The sequence below is a fragment of the Coregonus lavaretus genome (genome assembly GCF_964263955.1).
Source record: "Coregonus lavaretus genome assembly, chromosome: 5".
NCBI lineage: Eukaryota > Metazoa > Chordata > Actinopteri > Salmoniformes > Salmonidae > Coregonus > Coregonus lavaretus.
The window spans coordinates 44,000,649-44,015,614 of NC_139992.1; the positions used below are offsets into that span (position 1 = coordinate 44,000,649).

General features: G+C 45.2%; 1 protein-coding gene across 1 annotated transcript in view; it reads right to left on the minus strand.

Moving 5' to 3' along the window:
* Positions 1-14,966, minus strand: part of LOC311128930 (protein lin-7 homolog A) — a 51,031-nt gene that overhangs the window by 23,493 nt on the left and 12,572 nt on the right. The window contains exon 2 of the mRNA XM_084161166.1: positions 9,981-10,099. Coding sequence (XP_084017292.1) covers positions 9,981-10,099 — 119 coding nt within the window. The remainder of the gene's footprint in view (positions 1-9,980; positions 10,100-14,966) is intronic.

Sequence of the window (14,966 nt, forward strand, 5' to 3'; positions counted from 1 at the left end):
CCCTTAAGGCTGCTCAAACATCTGGTCCCTACGACAGTTAGCATCAGCAAACAGTGGTGCATCGGTACAAAGTACAAAATACTCATACCACACTGTGGTGTGGCGCTACTAGCCCTTGAAAATTCCTCTCATGCAGGTAACACATGATACTGAGTAATTAAACTGAAGAGAGTGGAGTTTGGAACAGAGTAGAGAGTGGAGTTTGGAACGGAGTAGAGAGTGGAGTTTGGAACGGAGTAGAGAGTGGAGCTAAGACTCTTGGTACTGTAGGTGAATTTCCAATGAGGATTTCCCCCAGTGTTTTCCCAAAAAGCCTCAGACTTTTGTGTTTCCAGCTCCACGGCCTGGCTCCTGGTACTCACTGGGCCATGGCCTCAGTGGACCTGCCCTGACTTGGGGCCAAGACCGCTGGGGCTTTTCGCCATCATTTATATGTTGAACAAAAATATAATTCAACATGCAACAATTTCACTGAGTTACAGTTCATATAAGGAAATCAGTCAATTGAAATAAATTCATTAGGTCCTAATCTATGGATTTCACGACTGGGCAGGGGCCCACCCACTTGCGAGCCTGTGGGGTGAGTTTTTCCACACAAAAGGGCTTTATTACAGACAGAAATACTCCTCAGTTTCATCAGCTGTCCGGGTGGCTGGTCTCAGACGATCCTGCAGGTGAAGTGGCCATTGCTAGCTACCCAACATGACCATTTGGCTGTACTGTAGTAGCTAACCACAATTTACTTGTCCTAGCTAGCCAACGTCTAATCATTGCTGCGTCATATAAGGAACTTGACACAGACACGAATGATCTGTTTAGTGTGATATCACAATATTGGTGGTTTGTTGTGACCAAGTGTTGGCGCTAAACGGTGTGTTATTGTTATTGGATGCTAGTCTGCTAGTTGGCTATGGAGTCATAGTTGGCTAGCTGAACAAAGTGGGTTGAGTCTACTCCTTTAAACATTGAACCGCTGTGGTTCACAACAATTCTGATTTCCAAAGGCGGAAGTTGGGAGAGTTTTTGTTCGGGTGGTTCAGTGAAACAATTTTAGTTTCCGAGCTAGAAGATTTGGTGAGGGAGGCCCTGCTCTCTCCACTCCCAGATGCTTAGCCCATTTCATTCCGATCTCCTCTGCATTTTTGTAGCCATTTGCTACAGCCTGTCAACTATGCCTCTGCCTATCCCTGTTCTCTCCTCTCTGCACAGGCTACACAAACGCACCACACCGCGTGGCTGCTGCCTCTCCAATTTGGTGGTCCCTGCACGCACCACCCACGTGGAGTTCCAGGTCGCAGGCAGCCTCTGGAACTGCCGTTCTGCTGCCAACAAAGCTGACTTCATCCCAGCCTATGCCAACCTCCAGTCCCTCGACTTCCTGGCGCTGACGGAAACATGGATCACCACTGAAAACACCGCTACTCCTACTGCTCTCTCCTCGTCTGACCATGTGTTCTCGCATACCCCGAGAGCATCTGGTCAGAGGGGTGGTGGTACAGGAATCCTCATCTCTCCCAAGTGGACATTCTCAATTTTTCCCCTAACCCATCTGTCTATCTCCTCATTTGAATTCCATGCTGTCACAGTCACTAGCCCATTTAAGCTTAATATCCTTGTCATCTATCGCCCTCCAGGTTCCCTTGGAGAGTTCATCAATGAGCTTGACGCCTTGATAAGTTCCTTCCCTGAGGATGGCTCACCCCTCACAGTTTTGGGGGATTTCAACCTCCCTATGTCCACATTTGACTCATTTCTCTCTGCCTCCTTCTTTCCACTCCTCTCCTCTTTTGACCTCACCCTCTCACCGTCCCCCCCTACTCACAAGGCAGGCAATACGCTTGACCTCATCTTCACTAGATGCTGCTCCTCTACTAATCTCACTGCAACTCCCCTCCAAGTCTCCGACCACTACTTTGTTTCCTTTTCTCTCTCACTCTCCTCCCACACTACTCACTCTGCCCCTACACAGATGGTAATGCGCCGCCGCAACCTTCGCTCTCTCTCTCCCACTACTCTCTCCTCTTCCATCCTATCATCTCTTCCCTCTGCTCAATCCTTCTCCCTCCAATCTCCTGATTCTGCCTCCTCAACCCTCCTCTCCTCCCTTTCTGCATCCTTTGACTCTCTGTGTCCCCTATCCTCCCGGCCGGCTCGGTCCTCCCCTCCAGCTCCGTGGCTTGATGACTCATTGCGAGCTCACAGAACAGAGCTCCGGGCAGCGGAGCGGAAATGGAAGAAAACTAAATTCCCTGCCGACCTGGCATCTTTTCACTCCCTCCTCTCTACATTTTCTTCATCTGTTTCTGCTGCTAAGGCCACCTTCTACCACTCTAAATTCCAAGCATCTGCCTCTAACCCTAGGAAGCTCTTTGCCACATTTTCCTCCCTCCTGAATCCTCCCCCCCCCCTCCCCCCCTCCTCTCTCTCTGTGGATGACTTCGTCAACCACTTTGAAAAGAAGGTTGACGACATCCGATCCTTGTTTGTTAAGCCTAATGACACTGCTGGTCCTGCTCACACTGCCCTACCCTATGCTTTGACTTCTTTCTCCCCTCTCTCTCCAGATAAGATCCTGCGACTTGTGACTGCAGGCCGCCCAACAACCTGCCCGCTTGACCCCATCCCCTCCTCCCTTCTCCAGACCATCTCCGGTGACCTTCTCCCCTACCTCACCTCGCTGATCAACTCATCCTTGACCGCTGGCCATGTCCCTTCCGTCTTCAAGAGAGCGAGAGTTACTCCCCTTCTCAAAAAACCAACACTCGACCCCACTGATGTCAACAACTACAGACCAGTATCCCTTCTTTCTTTTCTTTCCAAAACTATTGAGCGTGCCGTCTTTAGCCAACTCTCTTGCTATCTCTCTCAGAATGACCTTCTTGATCCAAACCAATCAGGTTTCAGGACTGGTCATTCAACTGAGACTGCTCTTCTCTGTGTCACAGAGACTCTCCGCACTGCTAAAGCTAACTCTCTCTCCTCTGCTCTTGTCCTTCTAGATCTGTCTGCTGCCTTTGATACTGTGAACCATCAGATCCTCCTCTCCACCCTCTCCGAAATGGGCATCTCCGGCGCGGCTCACTCCTGGATTGCGTCCTACCTGACCGGTCGCTCCTACCAAGTGGCGTGGCGGGAAGCTGTCTCCGCACCACGTGCTCTCACCACTGGTGTCCCCCAGGGATCGGTTTTGGGCCCTCTCCTTTTCTCCCTATACACCAAGTCACTTGGCTCTGTCATATCCTCACATGGCCTTTCCTATCATTGCTACGCTGACGATACACAACTAATCTTCTCCTTTCCCCCTTCTGATCACCAGGTGGCGAATCGCATCTCTGCATGTCTGGCAGACATATCAGTATGGATGACGGATCACCACCTCAAGCTGAACCCTGGCAAGACGGAGCTGCTCTTCCTCCCCGGGAAGGACTGCCCGTTCCATGATCTCGCCATCACGGTAGACAACTCCGCTGTGTCCTCCTCCCAGAGTGCGAAGAGCCTAGGCGTGACCCTGGACAACACCCTGTCGTTCTCCGCCAACATCAAGGCGGTGACCCGCTCCTGCAGGTTCATGCTCTACAACATTCGGAGAGTGCGACCCTGCCTTACACAGGAAGCGGCGCAGGTCCTGGTCCAGGCACTTGTCATCTCCCGTCTGGACTACTGCAACTCGCTGTTGGCTGGGCTCCCTGCCTGTGCCATTAAACCCCTACAACTCATCCAGAATGCCGCAGCCCGTCTGGTGTTCAACCTTCCCAAGTTCTCTCACGTCACCCCCCTCCTCCGCACACTCCACTGGCTTCCAATTGAAGCTCGCATCCGCTACAAGACCATGGTGCTTGCCTTTGGAGCAGTGAGGGGAACGGCACCCCTGTACCTTCAGGCTCTGATCAGTCCCTACACCCAAACGAGGACATTGCGTTCATCCACCTCTGGCCTGCTGGCTCCCCTTCCTCTGCGGAAGCACAGCTCCCCCTCAGCCCAGTCAAAACTGTTCGCTGCTCTGGCACCCCAATGGTGGAACAAGCTCCCTCACGACGCCAGGACAGCGGAGTCACTCACCACCTTCCGGAGACATTTGAAACCCCACCTCTTTAAGGAATACCTGGGATAGGCTAAAGTATTCCTTCTAACCCCCCCCCCCCCCCCCAAATTGTAAAGTGGTTATCCCACTGGCTATAGGGTGAACGCACCAATTTGTGAGTCGCTCTGGCTAAGAGCGTCTGCTAAATGACGTTAATGTGCCCTTGAGCAAGGCACTTAACCCTAATTGCTCCTGTAAGTCGCTCTGGTTAAGAGCGTCTGCTAAATGACTAAAATGTAAATGTAAATGTAAGAAGCCAGATGTGGAGGTCCTGGGTTACACGTGGTCTGCGGTTGTGAGACCGGTTGGACGTATTGCCAAATTCTCTAAAATGACATTGGAGGTGGCTTATGGTAGAGAAATAAACATTAAATTCTTTGGCAACAGCTCTGGTGGATATTCCTGCAGTCAACATGCCAATTGCACACTCCCTCAAAACTTGAGACATCTGTGGCATTGTGTTGTGTGACCTTTTCTTGTCCCCAGCACAAGGTGCACCTGTGTAATGATCATGCTGTTTAATCAGCTTCTTCATATGCCACACCTGTCAGGTGGATGGATTATCTTGGCAAAGGAGAAATGCTCACTAACAGGGATGTAAACAAATTTGTGCACAACATTTGAGAAAAATACATTTGTTGTGCATATGGAAAATTTCTGGGATCTTTTATTTAAGCTCATGAAACACGGGACCAACACTTTACATGTTGCGTTTATATTTTTGTTCAGTAATACATAACAATGGCTAACTGTGAACGATGTTGAACACCTTTTTTGATTATGAAGAGGTTGCTGATTCTGCTCTTTACAAGTCCTCACTGTCAGGCCTAGCTATGGAAACACAATGTCCCTAGTATAACATACACTAGTGTAACTCTGGTGTTACAGTCGAAAAGCAGTACTTTGTTTTTCAGCTTAGCAACTCTTTGATTTCCAGCATTGAACACCATGGCAGTATCTTGGGGCCTTATTCCAGGACACCTCTTCCACATTTACAGTGTTCTACCCTCCTCTGAAGAGGAGTCAGCATTATGAGCCAATGGAAAGCTTTCAGGTGTAAAAGAGCTATTTTGAGTCGTTTCTATACAGAATATGACATACTGTATCAACACCATTTACAATAGCACCCCCAGTGTACAGTATGCCATTATTACACCTTCCTCTGGTGATCCAACAGAAACAACTAGAAACATTATGAATCCTCTGATTAGTGTTGCATTGTTGAACATTACATGAGACATTGGCCTAAATCCCCATACGGAGTCATGTAGTTGTTGATGTGACTCATTTTAGCCCACATCCTTCTTGTTCTTTAGCCAAGATGCTATACACATTTTCAGTGCATTGTTTTTCATATAAAGATACAGCATCCATCCATCATTGTGAGCTTGGTTTAAATACACAGATGTTTGAACTGTTGTGTATTCAAGGTCTCAGTGGACGCCTTGCAGCGAGCCAGGATAATTGTGTCTAGGAAACACATGAATAACAATAAAGGTCAAGCTATTTCAGTCCGTAATTTGCTTAACTATATGCACAAACATCCACTAGTTTAAGTGCAAATTGGATTTACCACTAACTACTGCTGAATTATTCAACGAGCAAACCAAATTAACTTGTAACGTCTCAAACCCTTCTTAAAGAACAACATTGACTTTGTTTTTTTTCTTGTGCAGTGAATTGAAAACTTTTTCGTTGTATTGTTTTTCTCTGGAATGGACACTTACAGGAATTCTAGTCATCAGCTCACACCTCGGTATGTCTCTACTCTCTACAAAGGAGTGCAACTGTTTTCTGGGCTCAACCATCATTCAATATTTCTGTATGATGAGCTGGAACAAAACAAAGGCCCTTGCTCCTTTACGACTTCAAAGTGCTTCATCTGTGCTTCAACAATAAAACAAGTGGTTTGGTGTAGCCTACGTATATCCCGAATATCCTCCGTCTGACTGATGAAAAACAAAGTCTGTTTGTTGATATGAAAATAAAAGAATAACCTCAAGCTCACACTTCACACCAACAAAATAAAGAAATGGTATTTTGTTCTCAGCAAGCAGTTCACTTACAAAAATAAGATATTGGAGCTTTTTAGACTGACCTTAATGAACCCAGTTAATTAATGAATTTAACCTTCTGTTCCGATAATTCAGTGGGGGAAAATAATCTCCAATAACATAAAGAAAACAGTCGCAACATGGAACAAATTGCTGTGTTCTTTTTACCGTCAGTTGATGTTGTGAAGCTCCAGGGAACATACAGTGAGAGAGTGAGTGAGAGAGAGAGAGAGAGAGAGAGAAGAGAGAGAGAGAGAGAGAGAGAGAGAGAGAGAGACTAACCTCCTGCCAAATGTATGACCATATTAGAGACACATATTTCCCTCAGATTACAGCGATCCACAAAGAATTCGAAAACAAACCCAATTTTGATAAACTCCCTTATCTACTGGGTGAAAAACCACAGTGTGCCATCACAGCTGCAAGATTTGTGACCTGTTGCCACAAGAAAAGGGCAACCAGTGAAGAACAAACACCATTGTAAATACAACCCATATTTATGTTTATTTATTTTCCCATTTGTACTTTAACTATTTGCACATTGTTACAACACTGTATATATACATAATATGACATTTGAAATGTCTTTATTCTTTTGAAACTTCTGAGTGTAATGTTTACTGTTAATATTTATTGTTTATTTCACTTTTGTTTATTATCTACTTCACTTGCTTTGGCAATGTTAACACACGTTTCCCATGCCAATAAAGCCCTTAAATTGAAATATAATTGAATTGAGAGACAGATGGAGAGAGAGGAGCGAGTGAGAGAGATTTGAAAGACTTGCACTCCTGAAGGCATCAGTTCTACCCCACTCCCCCTCCTGTTGCTATGCATCCATCTTTACCTCCGTCCTCTACTTTCCTCCTGAATATACTCTCCCTCTCTCTTCTAACACTCCGGTTCACTGGGAGTTCACCATGGCAGGCTTTCATTAACCCAGATCTATTTCACCTCTGTAGAAGGCTCACTGTGCTTGACGGGCTGGGGGCTACCAGTCTACCGTCAGCCTTACGAGGACGCCACAATGCCTGATCGTGGAGAGAGCTGCCCGGAGGGTGCCTGGCATGACGCGTGTAACCATGGCTCCCCGACAGTCTCCCTCTCTCTACTGAGTCAGGGAGCAGAGAGCAAAATGGGGGAAGAGATGAGACAGAGAGAGAGAAAGAGCGGTTGAAGAGCTCTCCTTCTCCTCTCTCTAGCTGACAGAGTTTAAAGGGGTCATTCGGTAGAAGTGACACAGTATTTAATAACTGTTCATTCACAGACCTCCCTTGCTCTGTCTGCATGACACAAAAAGAGACTATTAAACGCACAGAGATAATTAAATGAAGTGGCTTTCATCCTTCAGCAGTAAATGCAGTAAGAGGCAAAGGTCCGCCCTCAATGGAGCGGCACACAAATCCTTTCCTTTATATGAATTCAAAGTGAGACCCTTATACATATGCACTATTCCATTATCATCCGGCTACTACAACTCTATGATCACATAATTAATTCAGTTCATTGGAATAGACTATGCTTTTTCTTAGCAAGGAAAAATTACCTGCATTGTTTTGTGACTAAGAAAGTCATGATTCGATTTCATGTGTGGTTGAATCGTTTGCTCGGGCCTCTCGGATGATTCTCATCAGGACCAGTTCTTGATATGCATAACGCTTTAAGTCAAGCTAACAGAGAAGCTGGAAATCATCATAAAGTCCATCATTTCCAGCTGGTTAGCGCTCCCAGTCTTCCCTGGTGTCCTTCCCTTTTCATCTGACGACTCATTCAGGGACTTTCCCCGAGCTCCGAGATGTCATTGATAGACATGGTTGGGAAGAGCGACGCTCCTCCTCAGTCCATCTCTCTGTCATTGGGTGTCTTCCAGCTTAGCAGGCATTTCCATCCCCCATCATTTTCCCCTATCAACAGTTAGCCAGCTAACCCCCTCACCCATAGCTAGGCTGATTCATGTGGCTGTAAATTCTATTGACACTGTGAAGAAGGTTTTCAACCGGATCACCTTTGTGACTTCTACAGTAGAGACATGATCAAGCTACCCTGGTCTGTGGGATTCTGTTCATCAGACCATGAAATGAGCTTCCCCAGCAGATATGAGAGGAGGGGAACAAATCGAATCGCTCAGTTATAATACCTGGTGGCCGCAACTCAATGCAGTATAGGTCATCTGCATTAATGAAATTACATGCAGGTGAATCCCAATACAGCGCAACAATAGAGGGCTCTGAAGCAACCTTTAACCTTCCTGTAATAGCTCTCTCAACTACAAAGACTACACATCTGCAGACATGCAGTACAGAACAGGGGTCAGAAGAGGTCAAATGTGATTACGATACGATTAGATCACCAATGTAGCTCAAAGAGGCTCAACAGTCTAGTCCTGCTATGTTAGGGTATTAAGAGCGAGCTGCAGGAAAGTGTTTTATGATTCTCGTCACTATCCATAGTCTGGGGAAAAAGGGTGACATTTTAAAATTAGCGTGTGCTAGAAAAGTGTGCACAGGGGTTGTGACCGTATGCTGGATTGTAAACACATGCGACACGGCAAGCATGGCAAGGTATTGCTCAATTCACATAAATGCCATGTTCTCTGGTCTTCCATAGAGACATGGGAGTATTTATTGTCTTGGGACGCTGTTAATCTAGTAACCACTAACGTGAACGCCACAGTGGAGTACCCAGCTGTTGAATGTTGCAGCGTAACAGCATGTGCTGATAATGATCTCAGTTAGTAAACATTATCATGGCCATAACCACTCATCTTCACTCTCTAGCCCCTCTAGCAGTTAGACCTCTAGGAGAAAGAGCCATTCTGCACCGTGGCAAAGTGTCAGCTCACACAAGGACGTCATTGACTGGAACCCATGGCCGGTCAGCCTCAGCAACCAATCCAAGCTGATCCTCTCTAGTTTCCCTGGTGACTGGATGTGTTGTTGGTGGTTGAAGTGTTTCTCTCGCTCTTTCCCTCTCAATGGCCAGCTGTTTTAAGCTAGTCTGTAGGGTGCTGCATCGCTGCTACTCCTGGCAGAGACATGAAGCCTCCCCACCACCAGGCAGCACCAGGCTCCAGTGTCTCTGCCTGACTCCCAGGCCAGCCTTCTCTCATCCTGCTACTCAATGAAAGGGCCAGTCCTCTCTGACATTTCCTACTAGAAATGTATGCACGCATGAAATGTATGCATGCATGACTGTAAGTCGCTTTGGATAAAAGCGTCTGCTAAATGGCATATTATATTATATTTTAGATGACCTCAGTCTGAGTATTGATGGCCCTCTTACGCTTCAGTCTGTGTGTCTGAGTTGACATAAACTAAGTGGAGCCTACCCACATGTACATATTACCTCAATTACCTCGACTAACTTGTGCCCCTGCACATTGACTCTGTATCGGTACCCCGTGTATATAGCCTCCCTACTGTTATTTTATTTTACTGCTGCTCTTTCATTATTTGATATTTAAATTTTTTCCTTATCTATTTTTTACTTAACACTTTTTTCTTAAAACTGCATTGTTGGTTAAGGGCTTGTAAGTAAGCATTTCACTGTAAGGTCTACACCTGTTGTATTCGGCGCAAGTGACAAATCAAATTTGATTTGATTTGATTTGTGGTCTGTCTGGAAGAACAGCCCTAGAAGTCTACATTGTTGTGTACAACACCATTCCTATTCTATTATTTCTAACTTTCTTTGCAACTACACCCTTTAAGACATTAGATTTGACTAGGATAGCCACATTTATTTATTAAAAAGAACCATCAGTGACCTGTGGTTAATTTCCCTGTGTTGGCAGGGGCAAAAGGAACCTGAGGCAGTGGGGCCATGGGACCGGGGACTCGACTCACCTCTCTAATGGCTGTGCAGAACTCACTCTGCAACACCATCTTCAGGGACTGCAGCTTGTGACCGGGGACGTCCCCGGACTCCTGTAGCTTCTCCAGCAGCTCGATCGCCCTGGCCACATCTGACAGAGAGAGAGAAAGAGAGACAGAGAGGAGAGAGAGGAGAGAGAGAGAGAGAGAGAGAGAGAGAGAGAGAGAGAGAGAGAGAGAGAGAGAGAGAGAGAGAGAGAGAGAGAGAGAGAGAGAGAGAGAGGACAAGAAGGGAAAAATGAATTACATTAATATTGAATTACATTAACAGCAGAGCCCTGAGAAAGACACCGGTGTGAATCGATATAGAGGATAACGGAAAGAAAACTCAGTCAAGGCCAAGGGGAACAAGAAAGAGAGAGAAAGCAATCCCAGTGTCGTTTGCATTAGGCCTGCTCCATGCATGAGAAAATGGGGGGCGGACTTCGAGGGAGGGAATCGTTCCGTTCAAAGCGAGCGATTTCCGGCAGGAGCGGTACCGTGGGCATTAGATCCTTTTAAAACAAGCCCATGACGCCCTAAGTTAAAGGCTTTGACTCCTGTGTCTAGTAAGGTCTCCACCCCTAATTATCATCCCCTGAATAAGTCCAGGGAGTAAGGCAGATTACTTTCACACTCTTAGCGACAAACAGGAAAAATGTAGAAATTACAGTACATTTTACATTTACATTTTAGTCATTTAGCAGACGCTCTTATCCAGAGCGACTTACAGTTAGTGCATACATTATTTTATCGAACCCACAACCCTGGCGTTGCAAACGCCATGCTCTACCAACTGAGCTACATCCCCTGCCGGCCAAATCCCTCCCCTACCCTGGACGACGCTGGGCCAATTGTGCGCGCCGCCCCATCGGTCTGCCAGTACATGCTGGAAGGGGAGAGGAGGGATTTGGTGCTTAGCCTAATCATTGAGTCAGTTGTTTTAGAAGAACCAAAATAAAAAGCAGTTGGTCGATAATGTGCATCTGTCAACCCTTTATCCCTTCAGCATGTGCAAAGACCAAACTATACAGTTTGCAATCAGTGAGTCGCTCGAAAATGATCAAACCACTTGTAATCAAATACTGATTTTTTATTTTTAAAACCTAGCTTGATGTCGACACAGTGACACTTGGAAGAAATAGCAAGATTATGTTTTGGAGTTGATAATATAGCTTAGATGTGAAAAAGGAAACATTTCAAATCGTTAAGTGAGGAGATGTCTACTTTATTAATCCAAGAAATATCAAACTACATCAGAATAGCAAGTGTATACAGAGGCTAAGCGCAAGGATTGTAAACAATGATCTGAAACACTATTACCCTGGTGTTGAACTAGCGCCATGTTCTGGACGACACCATCAGAGCGAGGTAAACACTCAACAATGTTTACAAACATCACGCCAAACCCAGGGAGGCTGGACTAAGACGGAAGAAAATCTAGTGTAACCCAATGAGGCAGAGAGGAGACAAAAAGCTATTACTGTTTACAGACCTAGGGCGAACTAGGTAGGAGGGAGAACTGCATACATAGAACCTGTAGTCGTTTAGCAGGTTATATTTTGTGCCAGTGTTAGGCAGTCAAACAGACATACAAGGGCACAACATTTACTGTTAGTACACAAGTATAAATGGACAAAGAACATGATACCCAGAATATCACAGTGGATTACAGTGAACCAGAAGAAATTGTGGGCTCGATTTCCATCAGGATTGATTACTGCAAGCCAAGAAGTGTTGTCAGGGAGATCTTTACAGGGCATTAATCACCCTAACTCCACGACTCCACTCAGCATCTTCTGTAATGATGGCCAAGTGTTGTATAGCAGAGATAATATCACACAGAACGTTCTATAGGATGTAAAATGTATATATATATATACAGTGAGGGAAAAAAGTATTTGATCCCCTGCTGATTTTGTACGTTTGCCCACTGACAAAGAAATGATCAGTCTATAATTTTAATGGTAGGTTTATTTGAACAGTGAGAGACAGAATAACAACAACAACAAAAGAAGAAAAACATGTCATAAATGTTATAAATTGATTTGCATTTTAATGAGGGAAATAAGTATTTGACCCCTCTGCAAAACATGACTTAGTACTTGGTGGCAAAACCCTTGTTGGCAATCACAGAGGTCAGACGTTTCTTGTAGTTGGCCACCAGGTTTGCACACATCTCAGGAGGGATTTTGTCCCACTCCTCTTTGCAGATCTTCTCCAAGTCATTAAGGTTTCGAGCCTGACGTTTGGCAACTCGAACCTTCAGCTCCCTCCACAGATTTTCTATGGGATTAAGGTCTGGAGACTGGCTAGGCCACTCCAGGACCTTAATGTGCTTCTACTTGAGCCACTCCTTTGTTGCCTTGGCCGTGTGTTTTGGGTCATTGTCATGCTGGAATACCCATCCACGACCCATTTTCAATGCCCTGGCTGAGGGAAGGAGGTTCTCACCCAAGATTTGACGGTACATGGCCCCGTCCATCGTCCCTTTGATGCGGTGAAGTTGTCCTGTCCCCTTAGCAGAAAAACACCCCCAAAGCATAATGTTTCCACCTCCATGTTTGACGGTGGGGATGGTGTTCTTGGGGTCATAGGCAGCATTCCTCCTCCTCCAAACACGGCGAGTTAAGTTGATGCCAAAGAGCTCCATTTTGGTCTCATCTGACCACAATACTTTCACCCAGTTCTCCTCTGAATCATTCAGATGTTCATTGGCAAACTTCAGACGGGAATGTATATGTGCTTTCTTGAGCAGGGGGACCTTGCGGGCGCTGCAGGATTTCAGTCCTTCACGGCGTAGTTTGTTACAAATTGTTTTCTTGGTGACTATGGTCCCAGCTGCCTTGAGATCATTGACAAGATCCTCCCGTGTAGTTCTTGGCTGATTCCTCACCGTTCTCATGATCATTGCAACCACGAGGTGAGATCTTGTATGGAGCCCTAGGCCGAGGGAGATTGACAGTTATTTTGTGTTTCTTCCATTTGCGAATAATCGCACCAACTGTTGTCACCTTCTCACCAAGCTGCTTGGTGATGGTCTTGTAGCCCATTCCAGCCTTGTGTAGGTCTACAATCTTGTCCCTGACATCCTTGGAGAGCTCTTTGGTCTTGGCCATGGTGGAGAGTTTGGAATCTGATTGATTGATTGCTTCTGTGGACAGGTGTCTTTTATACAGGTAACAAACCTTTAAGAGTGTGCTCCTAATCTCAGCTCGTTACCTGTATAAAAGATACCTGGGAGCCAGAAATCTTTCTGATTGAGAGGGGGTCAAATACTTATTTCCCTCATTAAAATCCAAATCAATTTATAACATTTATGACATGTGTTTTTCTGGATTTTTGTTTTGTTATTCTGTCTCTCACTGTTCAAATAAACCTACCATTAAAATTATAGACTGATCATTTCTTTGTCAGTGGGCAAACGTACAAAATCAGCAGGGGATCAAATACTTTTTTCCCTCAATGTATATACAGTACCAGTCAAAGGTTTGGACACACCTACTCATATTTTTACTATTTTCTACATTGTAGAATAATAGTGAAGACATCAAAACTATGAAATAACACATATGGAATCATATAGTAACCAAAAAAGTGTTAACAAATCAAAATATATTTTATATTTGAGATTCTTCAAATAGCCACCCTTTCCCTTGATGACAGCTTTGCACACTCTTGGCTTTCTCTCAACCAGCTTCATGAAGTAGTCACCTGGAATGCATTTCAATGAACAGGTGTGCATTCTTAAAAGTTAATTTGTGGAATTTCTTTCCTTCTTAATGCGTTTGAGCCAATCAGTTGTGTTGTGACAAGGTAGCCCTATTTGGCAAAATACCAAGTCCATATTATGGCAAGAACAGCTCAAATAAGCAAAGAGAAACGACAGTCCATCATTACTTTAAGACATGATGGTCTGTCAAAAGGAACATTTCAAGAACTTTGAAAGTTTCTTCATGTGCAGTTGCAAAATCCATCAAGCGCTATGATGAAACTGACTCTCATGAGGACCGCAACAGGAATGGAAGACACATAATTAACTCTGCTGCAGAGGATAAGTTCATTAGAGTTACCGGCCTCAGAAATTGCAGCCCAAATAAATGCTTCACAGAGTTCAAATAACAGACACATCTCAACATCAACTGTTCAGAGGGGACTGTGTGAATCAGGCCTTCAGGGTCGAATTGCTGCAAAGAAACCACTACTAAAGGACACCAATAAGAAGAAGAGACCTGCTTGGGACAAGAAACACGAGCAATGGACATTAGACCGGTGGAAATGTGTCCTTGGTGAACGGATGATCTCCGCATGTGTATTTCCCACCGTAAAGCATGGAGGAAGAGGTGTTATGGTGTGGGGATGCTTTCCTGGTGACACTGTCTTTGATTTATTTAGAATTCAAGGCACACTTAACCAGCATGGCTACCACAGCATTCTACAGCGATATGCCATCCCATCTGGTTTGGGTTTAGTGGGACTATCATCTGTTTTTCAACAGGAAAATGACCCAACACACTTCCAGGTTGTTGCCTGACCTGTCAGGTTCAGGGGATGGGGAGATGTGAGCAGAATTAGAGCTGGTGCATAGGGAGTCGGGCACAGGAAAAGGGACACTTTTCTCTGAACCTGTGAGTGTGTATGAAGGGATATAACAGTATTCATTACTACTTTACATTACCCCTGCAACAGAGCTGTGCAAAGGTAATGTAGCTAATGTACAGAATTTCCATCAGATTTAATAGGCGGCCTATGAGTCCCTAAGTAAGGTGACTGAAGTTGTACAATATTCTGTACCATACCTGTAAAAAACCAAGTTAGCTTTGCACTAATGAGTGGCCAGTAATGTGCTGGTATTATTCCAAGCAGCCTGGGTAGTTTTATGAGCGTTTATTTCTCATTATAGCGAGGTCAGGGCCAGATCAGGAGGGCTTTTAACTGCCCTCATTTGCTCATTAGCAACAATTTCTTCATCCTCGTCAA